General features: G+C 39.9%; 1 protein-coding gene across 15 annotated transcripts in view; it reads right to left on the reverse strand.

The window, feature by feature from the left end:
* LOC120443774 (serine/threonine-protein kinase N) overlaps positions 1–21,583 on the reverse strand; it is a 35,323-nt gene extending 13,740 nt beyond the window's left edge. For 2 of the 15 annotated variants that reach the window (XM_039623085.2, XM_039623084.1), the window contains exons 1-2: positions 2,785–3,167; positions 1,467–1,788 (exon numbers count right to left, since the gene is read on the reverse strand). In XM_039623085.2, coding sequence (XP_039479019.1) covers positions 1,467–1,788; positions 2,785–3,087 — 625 coding nt within the window. In that variant the 5' untranslated portion in view covers positions 3,088–3,167. Of the gene's footprint in view, positions 1–1,466; positions 1,789–2,784; positions 3,174–8,147; positions 8,335–20,339; positions 20,655–21,269 lie in introns of those variants that run through there. The other 13 variants (XM_039623082.2, XM_039623083.2, XM_039623081.2 and 10 more) reach the window with 13 other exon arrangements.
* Positions 21,584–21,737: the final 154 nt, after the last annotated feature.

Genomic DNA, 21,737 nt, shown 5'->3' on the forward strand with positions numbered 1-21,737 from the left:
GTCGACTCGGCTAATGATCCTGATCCAGAATATATATACTTTATATGATAGGAAACGCTTTCTTCTGCTTGGTACGTACTTTTCAACGAATCTAGTATACCCTTTTACTCTACGAGTAACAGGTATAATTAGCGGAAGGTAGAAAATAATATTAATCAAACAGCAGCGCTGATTTAAATTTTCTCGGCCAAAACTCGCCCGAAAACTTGTTTATGTTCTTTTTCTCCCTATGTTGCTTTTTTTTGGCTATTTGTTTGGCACAAACTAAAAATATGTGTGTTTAGCTCTATATGCACCATCTATTTATTCAAAGAGAATCGGCATTTGTGCAGCATTCTTTGACAGCTGCCAAACATGTCAGTCGTCTGACATATGGAAAGTCGATTCTGGCGCCACACAATGCAACAGTGGAGGGTTCTTCTGGGCCAAATGCTTCTGTTAGAGGACTGGCCAAACACGGAAGCAGATATATAGAATGCCAGAACGCTGTCTCCATTCGGAAATGTAAACAAACCATACGTATCACATTTACGGCAGTTGTGTCAATAGGTTGGGTCTAAACAACTGAAAAAAACGAAGAAAACATTTCGTCTGTCGCCAAGTCTATCACAAAGTGTTTTGTTAAAGATACGAGGGCATATATAAAGCGATAATCAGATCATTAACGCCCAACACAATGTTTAGTTGTCACCAAGAAGCATAAAGTGTTAAGTCAAGAAAAGTGTGGTAAAAGCAAATGCGTGACAAAGACTCGTTAAAGACGAACTTAACCATTCTCAAAGCACTGAACAATTTTAGCTTTTGATTCTTTTTGGAACGATTAACTTTCATTTTTGTTCAGTTTTTTATTTCGGTAAAATTTCAGAAAACACTTCAAAATAATTTATTAAAATGTATGAATACCAAATATAAATAAAAATTGTTCTTTTTATAAAATTGTTTTATACATTTATAAGAAATATTTGTTTACAAAATACAGCTTTATACAAAATTCAATGAACCACACTTTATTCATTTTAATTGCTTGCCAAGAAAGTACATGACCCAGAAATCATAACTAGTCCAGTGTGCATCAAGCATTTTGGTTGATTGAATTACACTTTACTACGAGCATGAAATTCAATTAACTAACAACTTTACCACACAACCTTATGTTCATCATCTACCCAAATAGGAACATCTTTCAACATCATCGCAAAGTCCGAACTTTATCTTGGAGCTTGTTTTGGTTATAGCTTCGTTAGTGACCTCGCCCCTGCCACGCCCTCGTTTTCATTGGGAATACACTTGACTCGTTACACTTGCCCACAAAACTTGTTGCATGAAACTTTTGCTCTCGTATAATTGCAAAAGTTTATGATTGGTTTTTGAAAGTCTCGCTTTTAGTGGGTTTTCGAAACGAAAAGCGAGACAACGCTAGGAAAAGTTACTCAATCTTTGTAGGAATTAATGAATGCTTAGCTCACCTTGTCCATTGCTATTAACGGCGGTGTTGGCCGATGTCAGGAGGATTTGACTTTCGAGCTCCTGCAACTCGGACTTCAGCTCGGCAAGCTTACTTTTGCTCTTCTTGACAAGAACGGCGACATCGCTGAGGGATCGTCGATCCTTGGCCACCTCGCGGAGCTTCTCGGCGCCCTCCTTGATTTTCAGCTCCTTGCGGATCTCTCGCCGAATAGCCTCCTTGATCTCCTCCAGCCGTATGGACATACAGCTCTCCGGCAGATTTTCTGTGAAACCATATTTGTGACTGAGTTCGTACAGAACGGGATGCTTTATGTATTCGCCCTATTGATGAGAATAAATGGGAGTAAGAAAAGGTTTATACACATACTCGTTGTTAAATTCGTTTAAACTATTTAAAACATAAAAAAGGTATAAACAAGAGAGAACGCTATAGTCGAGTTCCCCGACTATCTGATACCCGTTACTCAGCTAGTGGAAGAGAGAAGGAGAGTCTTAAACGCAGTTTTTGGCGGTTTGTAGGCGTTATAGTGGGTGTGGCAGAAAGTTTTTTGGAAAATCGATAGAAATTTACAAGACCAATATAAAAATGACAAAATATCAAAACATTTTTTAAAAGTGTGGGCGTAGCAGCTTTGGGCGGTTTGAGGGCGTTAGAGTGGGCGTTAGAGTGGGCGTGGCAAAGTTTTTTGGTAAATCGATAGAAAATTACAAGACTAATACAAAAATGAAAAAATTTCAAAACATTTCTCAAAAGTGTGGGCGTGGCTGTTTTGGGCGGTTTGTGGGCGTTAGAGTGGGCGTGGCAACATGAATCGACAAACTTGCGCTGCCTCTATGTCCCTGGAGTCTGTATGCTTAATCTCCACTTTCTAGCTTTTGTAGTTCCTGAGATCTCGACGTTCATACGGACGGACAGACGGACGGACAGACGGACATGGCCAGATCGACTCCGCTATTGATCCTGATCAAGAATATATATACTTTATATAGTCGGAAACGCTTCCGTCTGCCTGTTACATACTTTTCAACGAATCTAGTATACCCTTTTACTCTACGAGTAACGGGTATAAAAAGATTTGAGTGTCTGTGATCAGTACTTCTATTTATATTTCTCTTAGAAAATAAAATCAATATCTGATCAGTCTGCATTAATAAATGTTTCAATCAAATTACATAGTTGCATATTATGTAGTATTTTCAGTGCAGAATAGACTCAAAGAACATAAAACTCAAGTAGATGAAGACACTTAAAGAACTGTATCCGAAATATCGAAATAAATTGGATAAATGGTACCCCTTTTTGTTTAACCAACTCACTTCTGCAGATATCTCATAGTTCGACCCGTTAACCGAATCGGTGTAAAATATGGCACCACCTCTGTCGCCATCGTTATCAAAGTCATACGAATCTTCCGGACCAAATACATTGGTGACCAGTCGATTCCACAGACCACTATTCGATCGTCGAGCGGTCAGGTGTCTATTGCTCCTTCGGGGCAGTGAGTGGCACTTCCTGCGAAAACTCAAACTCTCTGAAGTGGATACCGACGTGGTATCATCGCGATCCCGATGGCTGCTTGGATTGATCATGCTGCGTATTCTCTTTACCAGCTTGGACATTATTCACTTGGGTTTCTCGTTAAGTCGCCGCGTTTATTACCTCACTTTGGTCATTTTACAACCGTTTTGTGTGCGCTAACAAGTTCACGGTAATTAGGAACAGCCTGACCCACAAACAAAAAAAATACACACTTTTATTCACACGACTCCAACTGCCGTTTATCTGGAAAATGTTTTTGCCTCCCCCTCCAGGTTCTGCTGCCTTCGTGTGCTTCTTTTTCTTGAAGTTCAACAAGTTTCTTTGGCTTTCTCATTAAACGGTTCTCGATTGCTTCTGTCTGATAGTCATTCGTTCCTTTGCGGGAAAAAGTCGACAAAGGTGTCACTTGAAACAAGCAAACAGGCCGACAGTAACTGCTATGCAAATTGGAATTCCAATCGATCGATTTCAATTGAATGTCATCGTGAAAGTGAAGCAATTCTCAGCGAATTTAGATATCAGAACATAGTTAACTTAACAGCTTGATAGGCGAAAGTCTGATTGAATGGAAAGTCTGTTGGCAACCAAAATCAAAAGAAATATAAATAAACGCGTTTATTATATGCAAGTGCCTATTATCATTTATTCTATTAACTTTTGAGTTCGCGTTCTTTCTTATCCGTCTTCAGTTTCTCAACTACATACTGTTTTCGAAGAACAGAGCAAAAAAACAAGAGAGAACGCTATAGTCGAGTTCCCCGACTATCTGATACCCGTTACTCAGCTAGTGGAAGGGAGAAGGAGAGTCTTAAACACAGTTTTTGGCGGTTTGTAGGCGTTATAGTGGGCGTGGCAGAAAGTTTTTTGGCAAATCGGTAGAAATTTACAAGACTAATACAAAAATGAAAAAATATCAAAACATTTTTCAAAAGTGTGGGCGTAGCAGCTTTGGGCGGTTTGTGGGCGTTATAGTGGGCGTGGCAGAAAGTTTTTTTGGCAAATCGATAGAAATTTAGAAGACTAATACAAAAATGAAAAAATATCAAAACATTTTTCAAAAGTGTGGGCGTGGCAGCTTTGGGCGGTTTGTGGGCGTTAGAGTGGGCGTGGCAAAATTTTTTTTGACAAATCGATAGAATTTACAACACCAATACAAAAATGAAAAAATATCAAAACATTTTTCAAAAGTGTGGGCGTGGCAGTTTTGGGCGGTTTGTGGGCGTTAGAGTGGGCGTGGCAGCATAATTCGACAAACTTGCGCTGCGTCTATGTCCCTGGAGTCTGTATGCTTAATCTTAACTTTCTAGCTTTTGTAGTTCCTGAGATCTCGACGTTCATACGGACAGACAGACGGACAGACGGACGGACAGACGGACGGACAGACGGACATGGCCAAATCGACTCGGCTATTGATCCTGATCAAGAATATATATACTTTATATGGTCGGAAACGCTTCCTTCTGCCTGTTACATACTTTTCAACGAATCTAGTATACCCTTTTACTCTACGAGTAACGGGTATAATAAAGTTTCAACAACAAAAACTACTCAATTTGATTGGTTTGATTCCAACAAAAACTAAATCGGAATTCAAATGTGTACTTGATATTCTCATTCTCAAACTCATTCATGAAGTTCAAGTTCATTCTTATCTGTCAGAAACATGTGAACACATTTTAATGTTTTTAAAAGCAACAAATTTAAGCGATTTAATGTTCCTCGCATTCACAAATTCCGTATTTAAGGGCAAACCGCCCGTACATATTTACACAATGAGCCATAGGCAACAAAAGTTACCCAGTTGAGCTATCGATTGAATATGTTTATTTTAAATTCCTGTTGAAATCTACGTTCTGCAAAACATGTGCATATATGTATGCCCAAACAAAGTGGCAAGTGCAGAGAGGTACAGAGTAAACACTATTCAATAAACAATTGATTATGGGAAACTCATTATAAATATTTTTAAATTCGTATTACGAGCTTGGTGGGATTTTTTATTAGGGTAAGTCGAGAAAAAGGATTTACATTTAAGCTCTCTCTTAATTTATTATTTATGACTGTCAGTTTTTAACCTTTCACAATGAATCAATGTTTTATATTGGATTTCTTCACTGTAGGTCTAATGCGACCCTCAAACTTGCTAGTTATTTCTCAAAAGGTTCTTGCACCATTAAATACGGCCCTGAATTGGCAGAAACCTAATAGGAGAGTGCGTAACGTTTTCTTATCACAGAACCCACTGATAACTTTGGCAGGAAACTTTGAATTCCCGAGTCGTTTGTTTACACACATATATTTTGATTAACTTTATACCCCACACTGTTCTTTTTTTGCTAGTTCTCCCTCAGTTCATAAGGGCTGATGATTCTCCCTTTGAATGACTGGCACTACACAGATAATTATGTTAATATTTGTAGCACTTGTTCAGATTAATAACCAGTACTTAGGTGACAACTCTGAGTCACCGTTATGAAACTCCGGTGGGAAATCGGAATTAACTACGCCCGTCTATAGCCGAACGGTTACTGAGAACATCCAGCTACCCGAACGGCTAGGTGTGCACCAGTATGTGTGTTTGCATGAGTGTGGCTTTGTTAGGGAGAAGAATCGAAAAACGAATCGTGGCGAACGGCAATCGTTTAGCAGCAACAGGTTCGTTCGCCGTCGATAAGCTCAAACCACGCAACTCAATTCGCTGCGAACGCAACCGTCTTGGCTAGTGCCGAAACATCGATTTCCTTCCGAAGGAAGATGGTGCACGTACTAAAGTATCTTTTACGGGGTAATGCGATTTGAAGTGGACTCTGCTAATGGCCAATTAGCCTAAGATGAAAACTGATAGGGAGCGGCATGCTGCATCAAGCAGGCAACACGGGCAAGCGAGTTGCAAGTGCCAAAAGTCAATCCACACTTAATTTCATCTACACTCCCACCTAGGCAGTCTATTTGGACAATTAAATTATTAAGCAAGATCAAAAAATACACTCTGAAAAATGTTTTCCACTTTCACGGACATGATAAGTGCTAAATTTTTTATTTATCGGTGTGGTAAGCGGCCCGAAAAGATACACTAAAAAATGTAATAAGATATTGAAAAACAACATATTTGTAACCCGAAAAACATCAGTATACAAACATTTCTTTTAAACATATATATTCATATATATGAATATATTCATATTCATATATTAAAATTTTTTGCAGATAGGTACTTTCTTAGATAAACATTTTCTATATTAGTTATATTTATACCCGTTACTCGTAGAGTAAAAGGGTATACTAGATTCGTTGAAAAGTATGTAACAGGCAGAAGGAAGCGTTTCCGACCATATAAAGTATATATATTCTTGATCAGGATCAATAGCCGAGTGATTTGGCCATGTCCGTCTGTCCGTCTGTCTGTCCGTATGAACGTCGAGATCTCAGGAACTACAAAAGCTAGAAAGTTAAGATTAAGCATACAGACTCCAGGGACATAGACGCAGAGCAAGTTTGTCGATTCACGTTGCCACGCCCACTCCAACGCCCACAAACCGCCCAAAACTGCCACGCCCACACTTTTGAAAAATGTTTTGATATTTTGTCATTTTTGTATTGGTCTTGTAAATTTCTATTTATTTGCCAAAAAACTTTTTGCCACGCCCACTCTAACGCCCACAAACCGCCCAAAGCTGCTACGCCTAAACTTTTGAAAAATGTTTGGATATTTTTTCATTTTTGTATTAGTCTATAACGCCCACAAGCCGCCAAAAACTGTCAGTGTAGAAGACCTCCTTCGCACTTCCACTAGCTGAGTAACGGGTATCAGATAGTCGAGAAACTCGACTATAGCGTTCTCTCTTGTTTCGTATTTTAGTTGTGTATTTTAAGCTTGTTATTTTTCTTTAGTGTGGCTAATGTTTGTCTGGGAAAATGTGTTCGGCTGTGAATTTTAGGCGGCGCATTCTTGAAAACATCTTGATGTTGATAACCATAATAAAGCCAAATGAGGTTGCATAATGTGATTACAGAGAGGCAAAGGAAAATGCAAGCCCAGCATAGCGGAGCAGCGAAAAAACTGACACAATCAGCATAATACGCGATATAGCGACATGTTCATCATACGTCGGGATTCGGTGTGGTTGCATTGAGACAAAGGCGGTATATAGGCGCTACATGCCTAATGACACCAGCTGACTGAGAAATGTAGCCCAGCTCTGGGAAATGCGCAGAGTCGGTGACAGAAGACTTCAATAACTTTTCAAAAATTTATGCATTTTATTTTTAACACACGCCACATTTGTGTGGGCAGAAAATTCGAGTGAAAATACGTAGAGAAAGGAACCGAAAACGTCAGAACGTAAAGCCTTTTCGACTTACTTATCTGCTTCTTTGACTGAATGAACTAATAATCCACGCTTAACGGAATCTACAAGCACATTAGCAATTTAATTGCCGTAATTATTAATAACAGCAGCTTGTTTATGCTTCCTGTACATTAAGCTTGAATTTTCAGCTACATCTGCATATCATCAAAACTAGATTTCGGTAAATAATAAGAATAACTAAAATATATTATTTTATAAGCCCAAACTCCAGCATGTCTTTAGTTTAAAAACAAAAGAGAGAACGCTATAGTCGAGTTCTCCGACTATCTGATACCCGTTACTCAGCTGGTGGAAGTGCGAAGGAGGTCTTCAACACTGACAGTTTTTGGCGGTTTGTGGGCGTTAGAGTGGGCGTGGCAAAAAGTTTTTTGACAAATCGATAGAAAGTTATAACACCAATACAAAAATGAAAAAATATTAAAACATTTTTCAAAAGTGTGGGCATGGCAGTTTTGGGCGGTTTGTGGGCGTGGCAGCATGATTCGACAAACTTGCGCTGCGTCTATGTCTCTGGAGTCTACATGCTGAATCCAAATTTTCAGTTTTCAGTTCCTGAAATATCGACGTTCATACGGACGGACAGACAAACGGACGGACAGACACACGGACGGACAGACGGACATGGCCAGATCGACTCGGCTATTGATCCTGATCAAGAATATACATATATACTTTATATGTTCGGAAACGCTTCCTTCTGCCTGTTACATACTTTTCAACGAATCTAGTTTACCCTTTTACTCTACGAGTAACTACCTTTGAATACATACGTGGAGATATCCTTTGAGGCGCGATCGTAGGTCCTTGAGGAACACCATGTTCATGGTCAATGCCATATTATGGGTTTCTACTACTTGCTTAGTTTATTTTACACTAATGGCATTGAATGTGAAATTCGTACACCGATTGTTACACATTTGCAGTATATTGAAATTGAATTTCTTTCTTTTCGTTAGCTCACTGTAGAAATAGGCGAAAATTTGTATACTCATTTTCCAAAAGAAAAATTGCACAACGCAAAAAATGTATTGCTGTGGGAAAGCTGGCCAAATATTTGTCACAATAAAAAGCACCAGGCACACATGATATATAGACACTTATATATACGAATCGGACACATCGAGTATCGAATATAAAAAGCGACGATGTCAAGGCGGTGCCAAGTCGCAAACTGCAATGCTAGGAAGGAAAAACGCTTCGCTCTGGCGGCGGAAAAGCGATTAGAAAGCTTTTCGATTTGCGCACATAATTTCGGAAAAATAACGAAATTTGCATTTGAAATTGGCATGCGACTGCAAAAGGGAAGCGGGTGCAGACAGATACTGACACGTGTGCGCTTGTATCCATGAGATACATTATGTGGAATTTTTATCTGTCGGAAAACTTCTACAAATTTCGCTCAATACAAACACATTTTCCATTTACCTGCAACGAGAAGAAAAGAGAAAAACGTTTATTAGTATATCAAGTCGTAGTAAATTCAGTTAACTAATGATAATACTGATGGACCACTTTGATTCGGCCCGCGGCAATTCATAAATTGATAATTGGCGCCCGCTTTGAAGTCAAAATGGTCCACCGGGGGGTGAAGAGGTCGATCCAGCAGCCAATGACCAATGGGCAACAATGAAACTTACGATTTCTAATCGGTCGTTTGCCTCCGAAAAAAAAGAAAAATATCATAACATACAAAAAAGCAAACTGAGCCCGCTATTCCAGCTCCAGCACTAAGGGAATCCGGCGGGGCAGGAAACCCCAAAGCGTTTGCCGCACGCACATGAAATCAAACCGAAAACAAGGTCGCCAGCTATATAAACTCCACGGGCACACATCAACATAAACATTTATCAACCCATAGCGTACCCTTGGCCGATTCGATGCTTTTTCACTTGATCGGCCCACGCACGTCCACAAAACACATGTGTACACAGGGGGATATTTTTGCCTTTATTTTTATTTTTGTGGTTCAAAAAAGCGATTTGATTTTCGCACTCTACATAGGAAAGGTACAGAAAGATTGGTTATATGGATGGAGAAACACAAATGCTCTGCAATGTGCATACATGTCTGAATATTACAATTACTAGCATTAATTTATTTTCTTAGTTTCATGGATCTACCGAATTTTCAAACTTCATGAAAAGTATTAGTGTTTAAACCTGCTTTAAGAATACAAAGGAGCTAAATACAAGTTTGCTTGAGTACCAAGAAAAAAATTATTAAAGAATTTATATGTTATTTAAGAAGATTCATTCTTGCAAAGTGAAATGCTAAATTTGGATATATGAACGTATAAAAATCAATTACTTTTCATATTCAATTTACCCGCTCCAGCGAAGTAAGGTGTCAAAAAATCAAATTACTTGACCATTTAGGAGGAGAAGACAATAACAATTTGACAGGTAGAAACTGGCTTTGTTATTATTGTTACTATTTTTATATTTCGTACAAACGCCTAAACAAACTGAAATCGGTTTTGGTGTGAGATTTTGCATTACAAAACCGCAATGCCAGGGAAACTGAATTTGAAATGGGATTTTCCCGAGTGTCAACTATAAATTTTCCAAAAACGCTTAAAGGCAATCACAACTTATTATGGCATATGTCGGTGCTGGTGCTGATGAATTTGTTTAGTTTAGTTGACAACTGAAGCTGTCAAAGCGTCTTATTTCGTATTTTACTTTTTAATTCGTAATTTGAGTTCGACCCAATATGGAAAATGGTTAACGGGGAAGGTGTAAGGGGTTTTGACCCAGTCGCATGGCATTAAGGCAAAGCCATAGAAAGGCATCGACGACTGTGACAACAATACCAAAAACAACGAAAATTTTCATTTTTCTTCAACGCTTCTTTTTCTTAACGACTTTTGCTTATTCAGCACATGCAACAAGTGAATTGGGGTTAAGCCTCAGTAGCGTAAGTACCGTAAATAAAAATAAAAGCAGAGAAAGAGACGCGGTAATAAAGGGAGGGTGAAAGAGGAGGCGCGAGGTGGCCGCAACGAAATGGTGGCAAAATTAGAACAAAATGTTGGCTCGCTTGAAACCGAAAATCGATTTTCGACTGGTCTCGAATTTTAATTGATTGTCACTTGGATTTTCACTTTTTACGAAGCGATTGGCAGCCAAACGAAATATAAAAGTAAAAGAGAAATGGAATTTCACCCAAGCGCCGGTTGGTGTATCTGAATCTATAAGTATTTGTATCTGTGTCTTTTATCTTTCGCCTTTTGTCTTAATTATTAACTAGAAATCCGCTGAAGCCGACGAAGAAGCCGTAAAATAAATGGTCCAAATCGCGTAGATTCGTTTAGCAACTTACACTCAGCTTAAAATCGGCTAATCCCATTGTGGTTAGGTATCTTTAAGTTTATCTGCCAGATTTGTATATTTGTTTGCACTCGCGTTGCGTGGGCGTGCCTCTCGAAATAAAGGACATTGACATGGCCAAAACGCATTTATCTGTGCGTCATCCGCTTAAAACATATATTTCTGCACACCCGTACGATGGAATAAACGCAAAAATCACAAGGCACAAAGGCTTCGTCTTCGCCTTCCCAATTTATGCAACTGGCTTCTGCAGCACGCCGCTACTTTCACACACAAACAATAATAAACGAACCAGACGAGCAAGCTGAAACATCGAGCGAGCACACAGCGAACCACAACACAACCGGCTTACTCAAAGTCCGTGAGCGAACTGAAGAAAATCACACAGACCCAAAGCCCGAAGCTCCAAGCCGAGAGAGCGATATGTTGGTGGGAGAGCGTAAGAAAGGCTTGAAAAGTGGAAGAGCGCTGCATCCACAATCGCCAAGTGAAGATACTTACATTAACGAAAATACATGTTAAGCTCGGCCCACCAAGTAGCTAGAAAGAACGCTTTAGCCGAAGTTCGGGACTTGCAAAAGGGGGCTATATGTTCCATAATCCATTCCGAAATAAATATTATGTACATGTCAAAAACAAAAAAGTTCAAAAATAGGGATCTTCAAGTATCTTAATTTTTGAGAATCTCCAAGATACCTTGAAGTTAGAATGTTAGAAAAAATTTCAATATACATACATGCATACATGCTACAATTGTTTTTCATTTGAATCGGAAAAACATTGCTGAAACGTTCAGGTTCCATATTGTTTAAACAGCTGAGGAAGGAAAAACTTAATAAAACAAAACAAGTTTCTGCCAGTGTAGTCCGATAAGTAAAATTAAAATAGAGAGAGAGAGAGAGAGACAGAGCTAAAAAGAGAGTGTGCCGCTGAATAACTGCAACTCAAGTTGGTTAATTGGCTCCGCTCAGATTCTTTTCAGTTTTCCTCATGGCCTTTTCCCCCCAACACCTCGTTCTTTTCTCAGCACTCCCATTGTACCAGTTCTGGGAATTGTACAGCTATGTTTGATTAACATTTGAGAGAGATCCCCTCTCCCCATTTCGAACTCCAGAATAAGCTCGCGGCACCTATCCGATATTTCTACTATTATAAAACTGTCACACATTTAAGCTGGCCACGACTTTGTTTATTGTTTATTCCGGAGAATAAGCCTGAAGATAAGCCAAGTGTCGTCATTTGCATAAGCTTTGAAATAGCTGGAAAATGGAAAAGTGGGTGAGAGAGCAAGTGAGGGAAATTCCATGGCTCAGCGTGGCGCCGCTTCAATTAGAAAAATTCTTTATCCAAGGCTTTCTCCGCTCTACAGAAATTCTTTTACCCAAGGCTACATTTTTCTAGAACAAATCATCGAAACCGGGATCTTTATTAACTTTATTTGCTAGTTGCTAGGAATGCATAGTTGTTGGGAAACTTTTTATACCCGTTACTCCACTCTAACTACCTTAAAAAAAAGTTTGAAATTGTTTAAATTATCTCTCCAATTTAAATCAGTATGTCGAAAACCTTTCCGATACGGCTAATCTTACGCCCACTCCTACATTTATTTTTTTCTATTTAAAATTTTTTTTTTTTATATCTATATGCCAAAAAGAACAATATATGTTTGTACAAAAATATTATAAAAGCTGTTATTAAACGCACAACTTTGATTTAAGTGATATATTGATTACTTTACCCATTGCTTCGAAAAAATAATTGCAAGTCTCTCCACCTGCATTGAATTGAAGGCCTTCAACCCTTTGCAAAATAAATGTGAAGAAGCCCCGCAAACGAGTAACTAATTAGATATCCATACCCAGGGCGGTCCCCTTTTAGCCCCCTCCGTTTACCTTTTCGGCGGCCCTGACTCACCCGCCTGACCTATTCAATGACGTTATTAAAGGGTTTTCGAATCGATACGTGTGGCTTGTAGTGGGGGTGTGTGTTTCCCGGTACTATGCGCGTTGTAGAAACGGAAATTGCTTGGCAAAACCCGAAACCGGATGTCGGATGTGCAGCCAAAATGAAAAACGGCAAGCCAAAAAAGAAAATGTGGCCAATGCCAAGTGCAGCGACTGATAAGAGTCTCGTTTGCTCGGAAAAGCAACACCAAAATGCGGCAATCAAACCAAAAAGCGTTAAATGCGTCATGCCAGTCGCCCAGCCCACGACGATCCAAGATCCCAGAGGTTGACAAACCCAAGTCCCAAAACGCCGAACACCGATCACTATAAACACTGCCACGCACTCGCCTCGAAAACAGCGCCCAAAAAGTTGCCAGCCAACGAGACAAGTCAGCCAGTTTCGTCATAATTACACGCAACTCTTTCAGCTCCTTTTTTTTAAAGGCAGAAAAAAAGGAAAAGTGTCCAAGCCAAGAAAAGGCGATGTACTCTACGTACCATAGGTTTCATCGCATATTTAAGACACGTAGATATGACCAATTAAATTCTTAAATTAATTTTGTTTATGCCAATGCGTTTCCGAAACATCAACAATGTACGACTGAAAAACATTTTTATCAAAAAATTGCATAAACCACGAAATATGTTTGGTAAGATCTTAAATGATGAGGAAATGGATTGGATATTTCGGGAAAGTTATCCGCGCTCAGCCGGAAAATGAGTACCTGTCAATTATGTCATTAAAAAGGGAAACGGATCCAAGAACAATGCCAAAACGAATACTCTTACCACATGGAAAACGAAAGCCGAGTTAAGATCTGAATGGATATGCAGATTGTCTGAGGTCTTAGCTACGGCTGTTGCAGATGTACATATCTGCAGACGTAGATGTCTCTGAAAATGTATCTGTAGGATGGTGCTTTTCGGGCCGTGTGATTGCTTGGGCGCTGTCACGTAACGAAAGGGAAAACTCTGGCTGTCGCCTGGCTTTAACTTTGACTATAGCTTTAACTTGGCTCTGTGTCTGAGTTTCGCTGTCGCATCGATGCGGCTGTGGGAAGACATCGGTGTCGTGTGCAACAGCATGCAGTAACAAGTACAACAATAACAGGAAAGGTACAGTAAAGCGTCTCGTACACGAATGATGTAACATAGGAAGCGCAGTTATTAAACTACAGTGTTGCCCAAAGAGAATTTTCTAACTTATTAAATTAGGAACTGATTCCTTTAGTTAAAGCAAAAAATCCAACGCATTTCAGATACTTAAGCTTCATTCAACTACGTTCTCTGTAATTAACAACAAAGAAGTTGGACTGTAAGTGGCCACAATGACAGGGCAGCGGCAACAATGGCTGCCAAGAAGAATCTTTTATGGCCAGAAGGGGCGGCCAGCGGGGAGGGCAGGGCAGGTAAAAGAGGAAAACACAGGGAAAAGGGCCCACAGTGTCGGCCGACGTCAAAGAGGAAGGCGCTCTTTCCCCTGAAAAGTTCCGACTGGCTGGCTTCAAGACATCATGTGAAGGGTGTCGACTCTCATTTGCATCTTCTCAACAGCCAGTAAAAGAACAAACCAGCCCCAGTTAAAAGCCTTTTATCCCCGAAATCCCAAGCAACAGCAACCCAATTAATATACCAGCGTTTTCGCTACAGTTAAAAACGATAAAGCATGTGCATTACAGTTACTTTTCGCTGGGAAAACTGATGTGTCGAAGAGCATTTGATGGAAAACATAGGTAGGGAGGAGCACAACAACGGCTTCAACTAATTGCATTAAGAGCTGTAAGGTGCATCTGCAACTGCTGCAGCGATAAAAACAAAAATCAGAGCAATTCCCACAGAATCGGCGAGGCATTAGCCGAGCTCACGTAATGTGATTAACATAGATTCCGCACAAACACCACCATGCACTATCGCAGGGAATGGGTACAAATTGGAAAACTTGCAGAACTAAAACCATAACTTTTCTTTAGTGCATTAGGGGAAGGACTAGCTCGAGTGAAATCAGCAAAGATATCATACAACAAGGCTTTAAAAAAATATTATAAAGAGTTCATCAAAGGCCTATTGTGTCTATTTTTAGACTATTAGTTTAGGCTAATTTAACTGTTTCCAAATCTCGTCTATTTTTTGAGCAAGTAAGTCATTTGTAGTCATTTGTTTGATTTATTTTAGATTATTATTATAAAAACAAAATGGTAGTATTTAGAAATGGCATAAAATGACTAATACTTTAATATTTTAAAAAGCTTACTTATTGCCATTACCTGAAACATATTTCCCGTCTGACTAAAATTTATGTACTCTTCTTTAAATGGGAAGCTTTTCAGCATTGTTTGTTGTTCGTGGCGTGTTGTTACTGCTGCTGCTGCATTCAATCAACGAGCAACGGCATTTTGAGTGCAGCACCTGAGGCTCTGGCTCCGGCGTCAAACTCGGCGGTCAACAACACTTGCAGCGATCGAAAAAAAATGGTATAATAAACAGCAACAACAGTAACAACAGAAACAGCGACGTTTGTTTGAGGAAGCCAGCTTAGAGTGGGAAAATTGGCAGAGAGCGGCTCTCAAACGTGGAGAGTTTGCGAGATGAGAAGAGGGACGGAGCATCGCAGGTGTTTGCCAAACAATTGTAGTAAAGCCCAGGCACGCTTTTCTCCCCTCTCTTCCACTGCACCATGGTTTCTGCGCTGAGGAAAATTCCATATAGGGCCGTACTCGTGTTGACAAGAAGTATACACATTTTAATGGTTAATAAATTGGTAAACATTTTTTAAAGAAAAAGTTCTTTGTATGTTTAAGGTATAAAATGCTGTATTTAATATTTGGATAAGTCACTATATGGAATATAACACAAGAAATTTTATCAAATAGCCCCTAGATAGGCACAGTGTATCTGTCACCCTATCTTTATTTCTTTCTCACTCACATATGCGCAAGTGGCATGTCTCTGTTATGCTATTAACATGCTGTTAATTTGATTGAAAAATGCTTTATGGCAATAGCCGCAATTGCAGTCGTAGTGGCGGCCTAGCTTTTGTTTTTGGATTTCATTTGTTCGTTTTTGGTCGAGTGAAAGTGAAAATTACGAAAATTATACAGAAATCAATGTTACCGCAGCAGCCGTCGCAGGCGAGGAAAATTGGATGAAAATGAACGGCCAGCAGCGGCCGCAGACAACAAAAACGAGCAAACAAACAACAATGCCCAGCTGTTTGACGGCTGCACGTGCGGCTGCTGTGTTGTCAAAGAAATTGCATCTGCAACTGCAACTCCAAACGGAGTGTGGCAAGTTCAAAACGCTGGCCTAAGGTGCACCACATTCCAGGTGTCAGGCGAGACGAGTTCTACTTCTGCAACTAGTTTCTGCATTTCTTGTGGTTCTTGGTTTTTGGTTCTCGGCTACCACTCCTGCCACACTCCCCTCCCCTTTCGGGGCACATCATCTGCAACCCAAAAGAGCCGAGCAGCACAGGCTGGCTAACTAACGATGTCCCAATTTCGAGAACCCACTGTAATTTGGGACACCTGCATGCGCCGAATTCGAGTTTTCCACTTTTCGAGTTCAAGGCGAAAACCCGTTCGCCAAGCAAAATCCAGGCGAAAGAATTGCGCCAAAAGAGAGGCACCCGAAATGGGGCACATGCATAGTTTAGTCTTGCAATCGCAACTCAAAGAAAACTATGCTTGGAAGTTTAGTCATTGGCTTAGTTCCATGGTTAAAACACGTAGAAGGCTAATTTAGATTTCAGAGACTATCTAGATCTGACCTTTCAAAACACATCTTATTGGTTTCACTTCAGAAGTGATTTTGTTACGATAGATTTTGATTAATTTGCGCAGGCATAAGCCAATTCCAATATAATAATACCAAGGTAATATTCCCATGTCCTAGCTCCTCACCTGTTGTTTTAGGTCCCAACCCAATCGCTGGCAGACCAATCCAAAAGCAGTCACACCCGCAAACTGGTATCGATCCGGGGAAAAGGGACGAAGCAGCAGCTGTAGCACAAAGTCAGCGCAATAATTTGCGCAATTGAACTCATCAATTGCAGCAATTAAATGTGCCCACGGCGGGAGGAAGTGGAAGGGTGGTGGTGGGGGTTGTACAGCAATAACGAGCTATGAATTAACTTAGTCAAATGCAGAGGGGCAAATGGGTGTGATATAACGCCAGCAAACAACACAAACAAAAGGCCAGCGATAGGCAGCAAGTTAATTAAATGATTTTCAATGCCCGTTGACCCCGCGGTGCGAAACACTTTCTTTTGCCTCTCGGGAAAATCGAAGAGGGAAAACTAATGGTAATACAGTATCCGTTTGAACGCTTGACTAGCAGCGATGCATATATTTTGCAACATTTAATTGCTCAATTTATGTAAGCAGGCAAAGCAGCTCCGAGGGTCGAATTGATAACAAAACATCAGCACAATAACTGCCTGTACCAATGAAATATAAACAATATAATCTGTGAGGCTTCGCCTCAGAAAGGAAAATGTTTTTGCGGGTGGGTGAAGGAAGTGGAAAGGCGTTTTATTTTTACGCAAGCTCAAGACTAAGTCGCATCATCGCTCAAACGAAATAAAACTTTTTGCGCAGCTGGAACTTACATATACGAATCACGACTAGTCGCAGTATGATAAGCTTATCAGCCTCCATCAGGCTGGCTGCCCCACGCCAACCTAATAGATACAAATTGAATTTAATTAAATGCATCCCATCCCAGGGTTGAGGAAAACTCGTGCAAAACAAATTTGCGGAAACACAGCGAAGAATCAGAGGAAAATTGAAGCTGTAAACAAGACGGCGACCGAGTGCTAAGTTAATTAAAGAAATTCACTGCAGTATCTGCATCCTCTTCAGAACTCATAGCTGAGAAATGTTTCTATTTTAAAAGACTAAATAGAGAAATGCTGAATAAGTAACAAAGATACATCGAGTGGAGAATGTTTTGATAATTACTCATCACAAAATCTTCTTACTTTCCTAAATATAGTCGCAAAAACATACATATAACCGTAGATAAATACCTAATAAAACCTGTCATTCCTGCATTCCTATGTTACTTTTGTAACACTAATGGAGAAGACTTCCTTGTGGAGTCAGAATTAACGTTTAACAAAGGCTATATTTTGTACACCCAATTCTGAGTGAAAAAATAAACCTTTAATTGGAATACTTGGTGGAATTATCTCGCAGTCGCAGGTACTTCGTGGGATGCAGTCACAGCCAAAAGTAAACAACTGGCCGGAGACAACAAGCTGCAGAACTCCTTGCACGCCCCTCGGGCCCCGTTGTGTGGCCCTTTGTTTATTCTGACAGCCTGTCAGTGGCCAAGATGTGGCCACACAATGAAGCAGGAGATGGCCAGGAGGGGTCATGTCGAGGCAGAGAGGCAGGGACACGTGACACTTGATGGTCCAACCGCCATTCCATACCAATTGTTTGCCTAACATTCCGCACGCATGGCAAATGTGTTTGTTGAGGCCTTTTGCCCGTTGCAAATTTGTTAAACAAATCAACAACGCTTAAAACCAAACTCAAAACACTCAAGAAATCAACTAGCACATTTTTCCAAAGTTTAGATTATTAAACGAAATAAAGTTAATCGCAGCATTGACTTATATACATATACATGTATTATGTGAGCATTCTTTAAACTTATAAAAGATCCCCAAACTTTACTACTTAAAAATCATTTGTGAATCGAATACTTACAAAATGTTGAACAGGGAAGCCAACATTTTCTAGGCTTTCCTTTATCTCTAGTGACGTTTTCCATGCCAACAGGCTGACCCTGTTCTGCCGAGCAGCTTTAGAATAACGCTAAGATGGCTCAAATCAAAACCGAAACCGGTTTTCGGCCTTCTGAAGTCTGAAAAAAGCGAACCTGCGGGCAGATTACGTCTCATCTTCCACTCAGGTGCACCGCCGTAAATGGCAAAAGTATGTAAGTAGGAGCTGCCGCTGCTCCTTTCTTAGGAATCTGGTTTTCTGGCTAAACACCGAGTTTGAGTACCACTGGGCTTATATTATTCGGTGGGGTTTTGTACTTTCAAAAGCCCATCCGGCAAAAATTCACCATTCAAAGAAGCTGCGAGGTCTGTTGAATGGATTCATGAAATTAACTTAATGGGTCAGAGCTGAATGATTTTTCTGAGTCACTCACTACGTGATGGATGCTGTTCCCGATACCAAGTACAACATCACCACAGAAGCTGCAATCAGAATTTATAAAGAGCGATAAGCAAGTACTGAGATAAGGCGGCGTCGCATCGACCAAAACAACTTGGCGGAGCGTTCTATTTATAAACTGCACAGTTAAATACCCTGTAATCAACTGATTGCAGGGCAACCCACTAATTGTAACCCGTCAGCAAATGCAGTACACAAAAAAAAGTTGGGACAGAGATATGATACCAATTCCTAATAATACCAAAATGGTAAACCTATGAAAAAATATACATATTTTACAGATGGATGGATATCTGGGTAGAATTTCCTTCGCAAATCGAGTAGTTATTGTACTTTACTTAGTGGGACTTTTAAACTTAAACCATTTCAAAACACTTTTAACTGTGATATTTTTCCTTTAGTGATTTACTATAATTTCCACTTGCTACATTGAAGGTGTTCAAATTACCCAGTAGGTATTAAAAATGTCCATAAAATTGTTAACCGCCGTGTCTATTTTTAGGCTGCGGGTCACGCACTTAAGCCAATTGCCACTTGGCGCACTGGATGTGAATTTGAATGTGGAACGCGATTTGTGCACGCCACCTAACAAAAGTGATGTCATTTGCAGCCATTTGTTGCTGTTCTCATTGGCACTGTTATTATTCCTGGTCGATGGGGACTACAAAAGAGCTCCAGGGATGACCCACAAGTGGTTTCCGTCAGCTGGAGCGGAAACAACCGGTGCGCAACAGGTGTGGCAGCAAGGAAAGGACCTATGCATACCCAGCCCAGAAATGGCTCAGAGTAGCGATGAGTGTTATGCTTAAATGTCTTCGATAAGCCACAACCCAAATTAACATTGCACCTAACTTGACCAGTGAATATATAGAATCTAACAGTCTCATTTGCAAACAAAATATTTCTTGATCACATGCAGATTGATACTTAAAGGGTGTAAAAGCAGTGTATTTAATTCGAATTTACAAAACAAAAACAATGAATGCTTTGGTTGGATGCAGAGTAGAAATTTTATAATAAAAAAAGTCATACCCCAAAATATTATAAGAAATATTATATTATAGACTATTGATTCTTCTTATAGTCTTTGGTGATTAATCCCATTTTTTTTAATTGCAGTGCAAAAAATATTATATTATAGACTATTGATTCTTCTTATAGTCTTTGGTGATTAATCCCATTTTTTTTGCACTGCAATTTAAAAAAAATGGTAATAATAGTAAAAAGGAAACACATACAAATATTACATTTACTACATTTTTGCATTTTGTATTTTCTTTCAAATAAAAACAATTATCACTGGAATTAGCAGACCGATTTGGTGAAGTTCAACTGTATTTTTCGTTGGAATGTCCATAATACCAAGACTGAATTCACAAAGGAGTGGAAAAGGGAAGGAGGGCGAGGGCCGCTTGCTGATAGGGAAAATGTTAAGCAACCAATTTGACCGGCGGACGCACACTCTCAAGCATGCACGCATACGCACACACACTCACCTGATAATACGAATCCGACATGGTTTATTTGGTGCGCCGCGTTGAATCACTCGATGCCGTAGCTTCTTTTTGTTGTATTTAGTTGATTATTATTAATATGGTTCTTGTTGTTGCGTGTATCTCTTTGGGTGTCAGTATTTTGCTTTTGGCTTTTATAGGCGCCGCACACAAGCACACGCGTCTCGTTTTTGTTTACTTTCCTTTGCCTTTCAGAATTGCTTAGCACTTTAGCACCTGATGCCGAACAGTATTTTCTTTATCTCTTTTTATCGAATACGCTCTCATTTGATTTCCTGCGGCCGAAAAAGCAACAAGCTGTATAGAATTCAGTTGTTTTTGGGCAGGGCAACACACGAACACACACGCACGGCAAACAACAAACACACCAACAAGTGGCAGCCCCGAAAGGTGAGTGAGAGAGGGAGAGGCAAGGGAGAGAGAGGGACAGCGCATCTCATTGTTGCGAGCGAAACAAAGAGATGGGGATTTGCTCTTGTTTTTCTTATTTAGGCTCTTTTCTCCCCACTTTTCCCCCCTTTTTTCTGTTGCTAAATATTATGCATATTCCAGAGACAATGGCGTTCACCCATTGAAATTGCCCACAATTGAACGGTGCTTCTTTTTCTTTATTTTCTGTTCCTCTCTTGCAATTGGGTTTATAAATAAGCTATCTAGCGAGTGCGAGGGGAAGGAGAGATGCAGCGCAAGTTGCGGCAAAATAGCGACTCGCGCAGCTAAAAAAAGGATGGGCAGCGAGGGGCAGACGAAATACCGGTTGCCGTTTAAATGGCCACATCCGCATGTATATGCACCTTGAATTAATGGCACGGCCAAGATTGTTTAAACTAAATTTTTCACCACACACACACACAAAAACACTGGGTTTAACAATTATCTCGGCATCTTCTTCATCTTTTTATCTTTTTATACAAATCTCAGGTTGTCTCGCTCGCACACACAGACTCGTTCGGCTCAGATCGAAAAATTCTTTTGCTGTTGCTACGTTGTCTTCTCTCTTTTCTCACGGTGTGTGGTTGTTGTTTCTTTGCGCTGCGTTGCGTTCACTAAATTTGACTTCAATCTAATTAAGTATCACGCACTATTTTTTCAAATCATAACGCCGACTGCATCCAATAAATAAACACTGTATTTATTTGTTTCTTGTGATCCAAAAAGCAAAAGTACAACCCAACACACACGGATGTTCGAGTTAGAGCCAGTGTGACCGTGCCGGAGAAAGTATAATAAACGGAATAGGTTTTAAATATACCAAGAAAATACTATTGTACATTTTTATGTTATATGGGCATTTGAGGTATTCCTAAAGCTGACAATTCAACCAAATGTTCGTCAAAGAAATAACAAATAACAAAATAAAATATTTAACAGCAACGATGA

This window comes from Drosophila santomea, chromosome 2L (genome assembly GCF_016746245.2).
Source record: "Drosophila santomea strain STO CAGO 1482 chromosome 2L, Prin_Dsan_1.1, whole genome shotgun sequence".
Lineage (NCBI taxonomy): Eukaryota > Metazoa > Arthropoda > Insecta > Diptera > Drosophilidae > Drosophila > Drosophila santomea.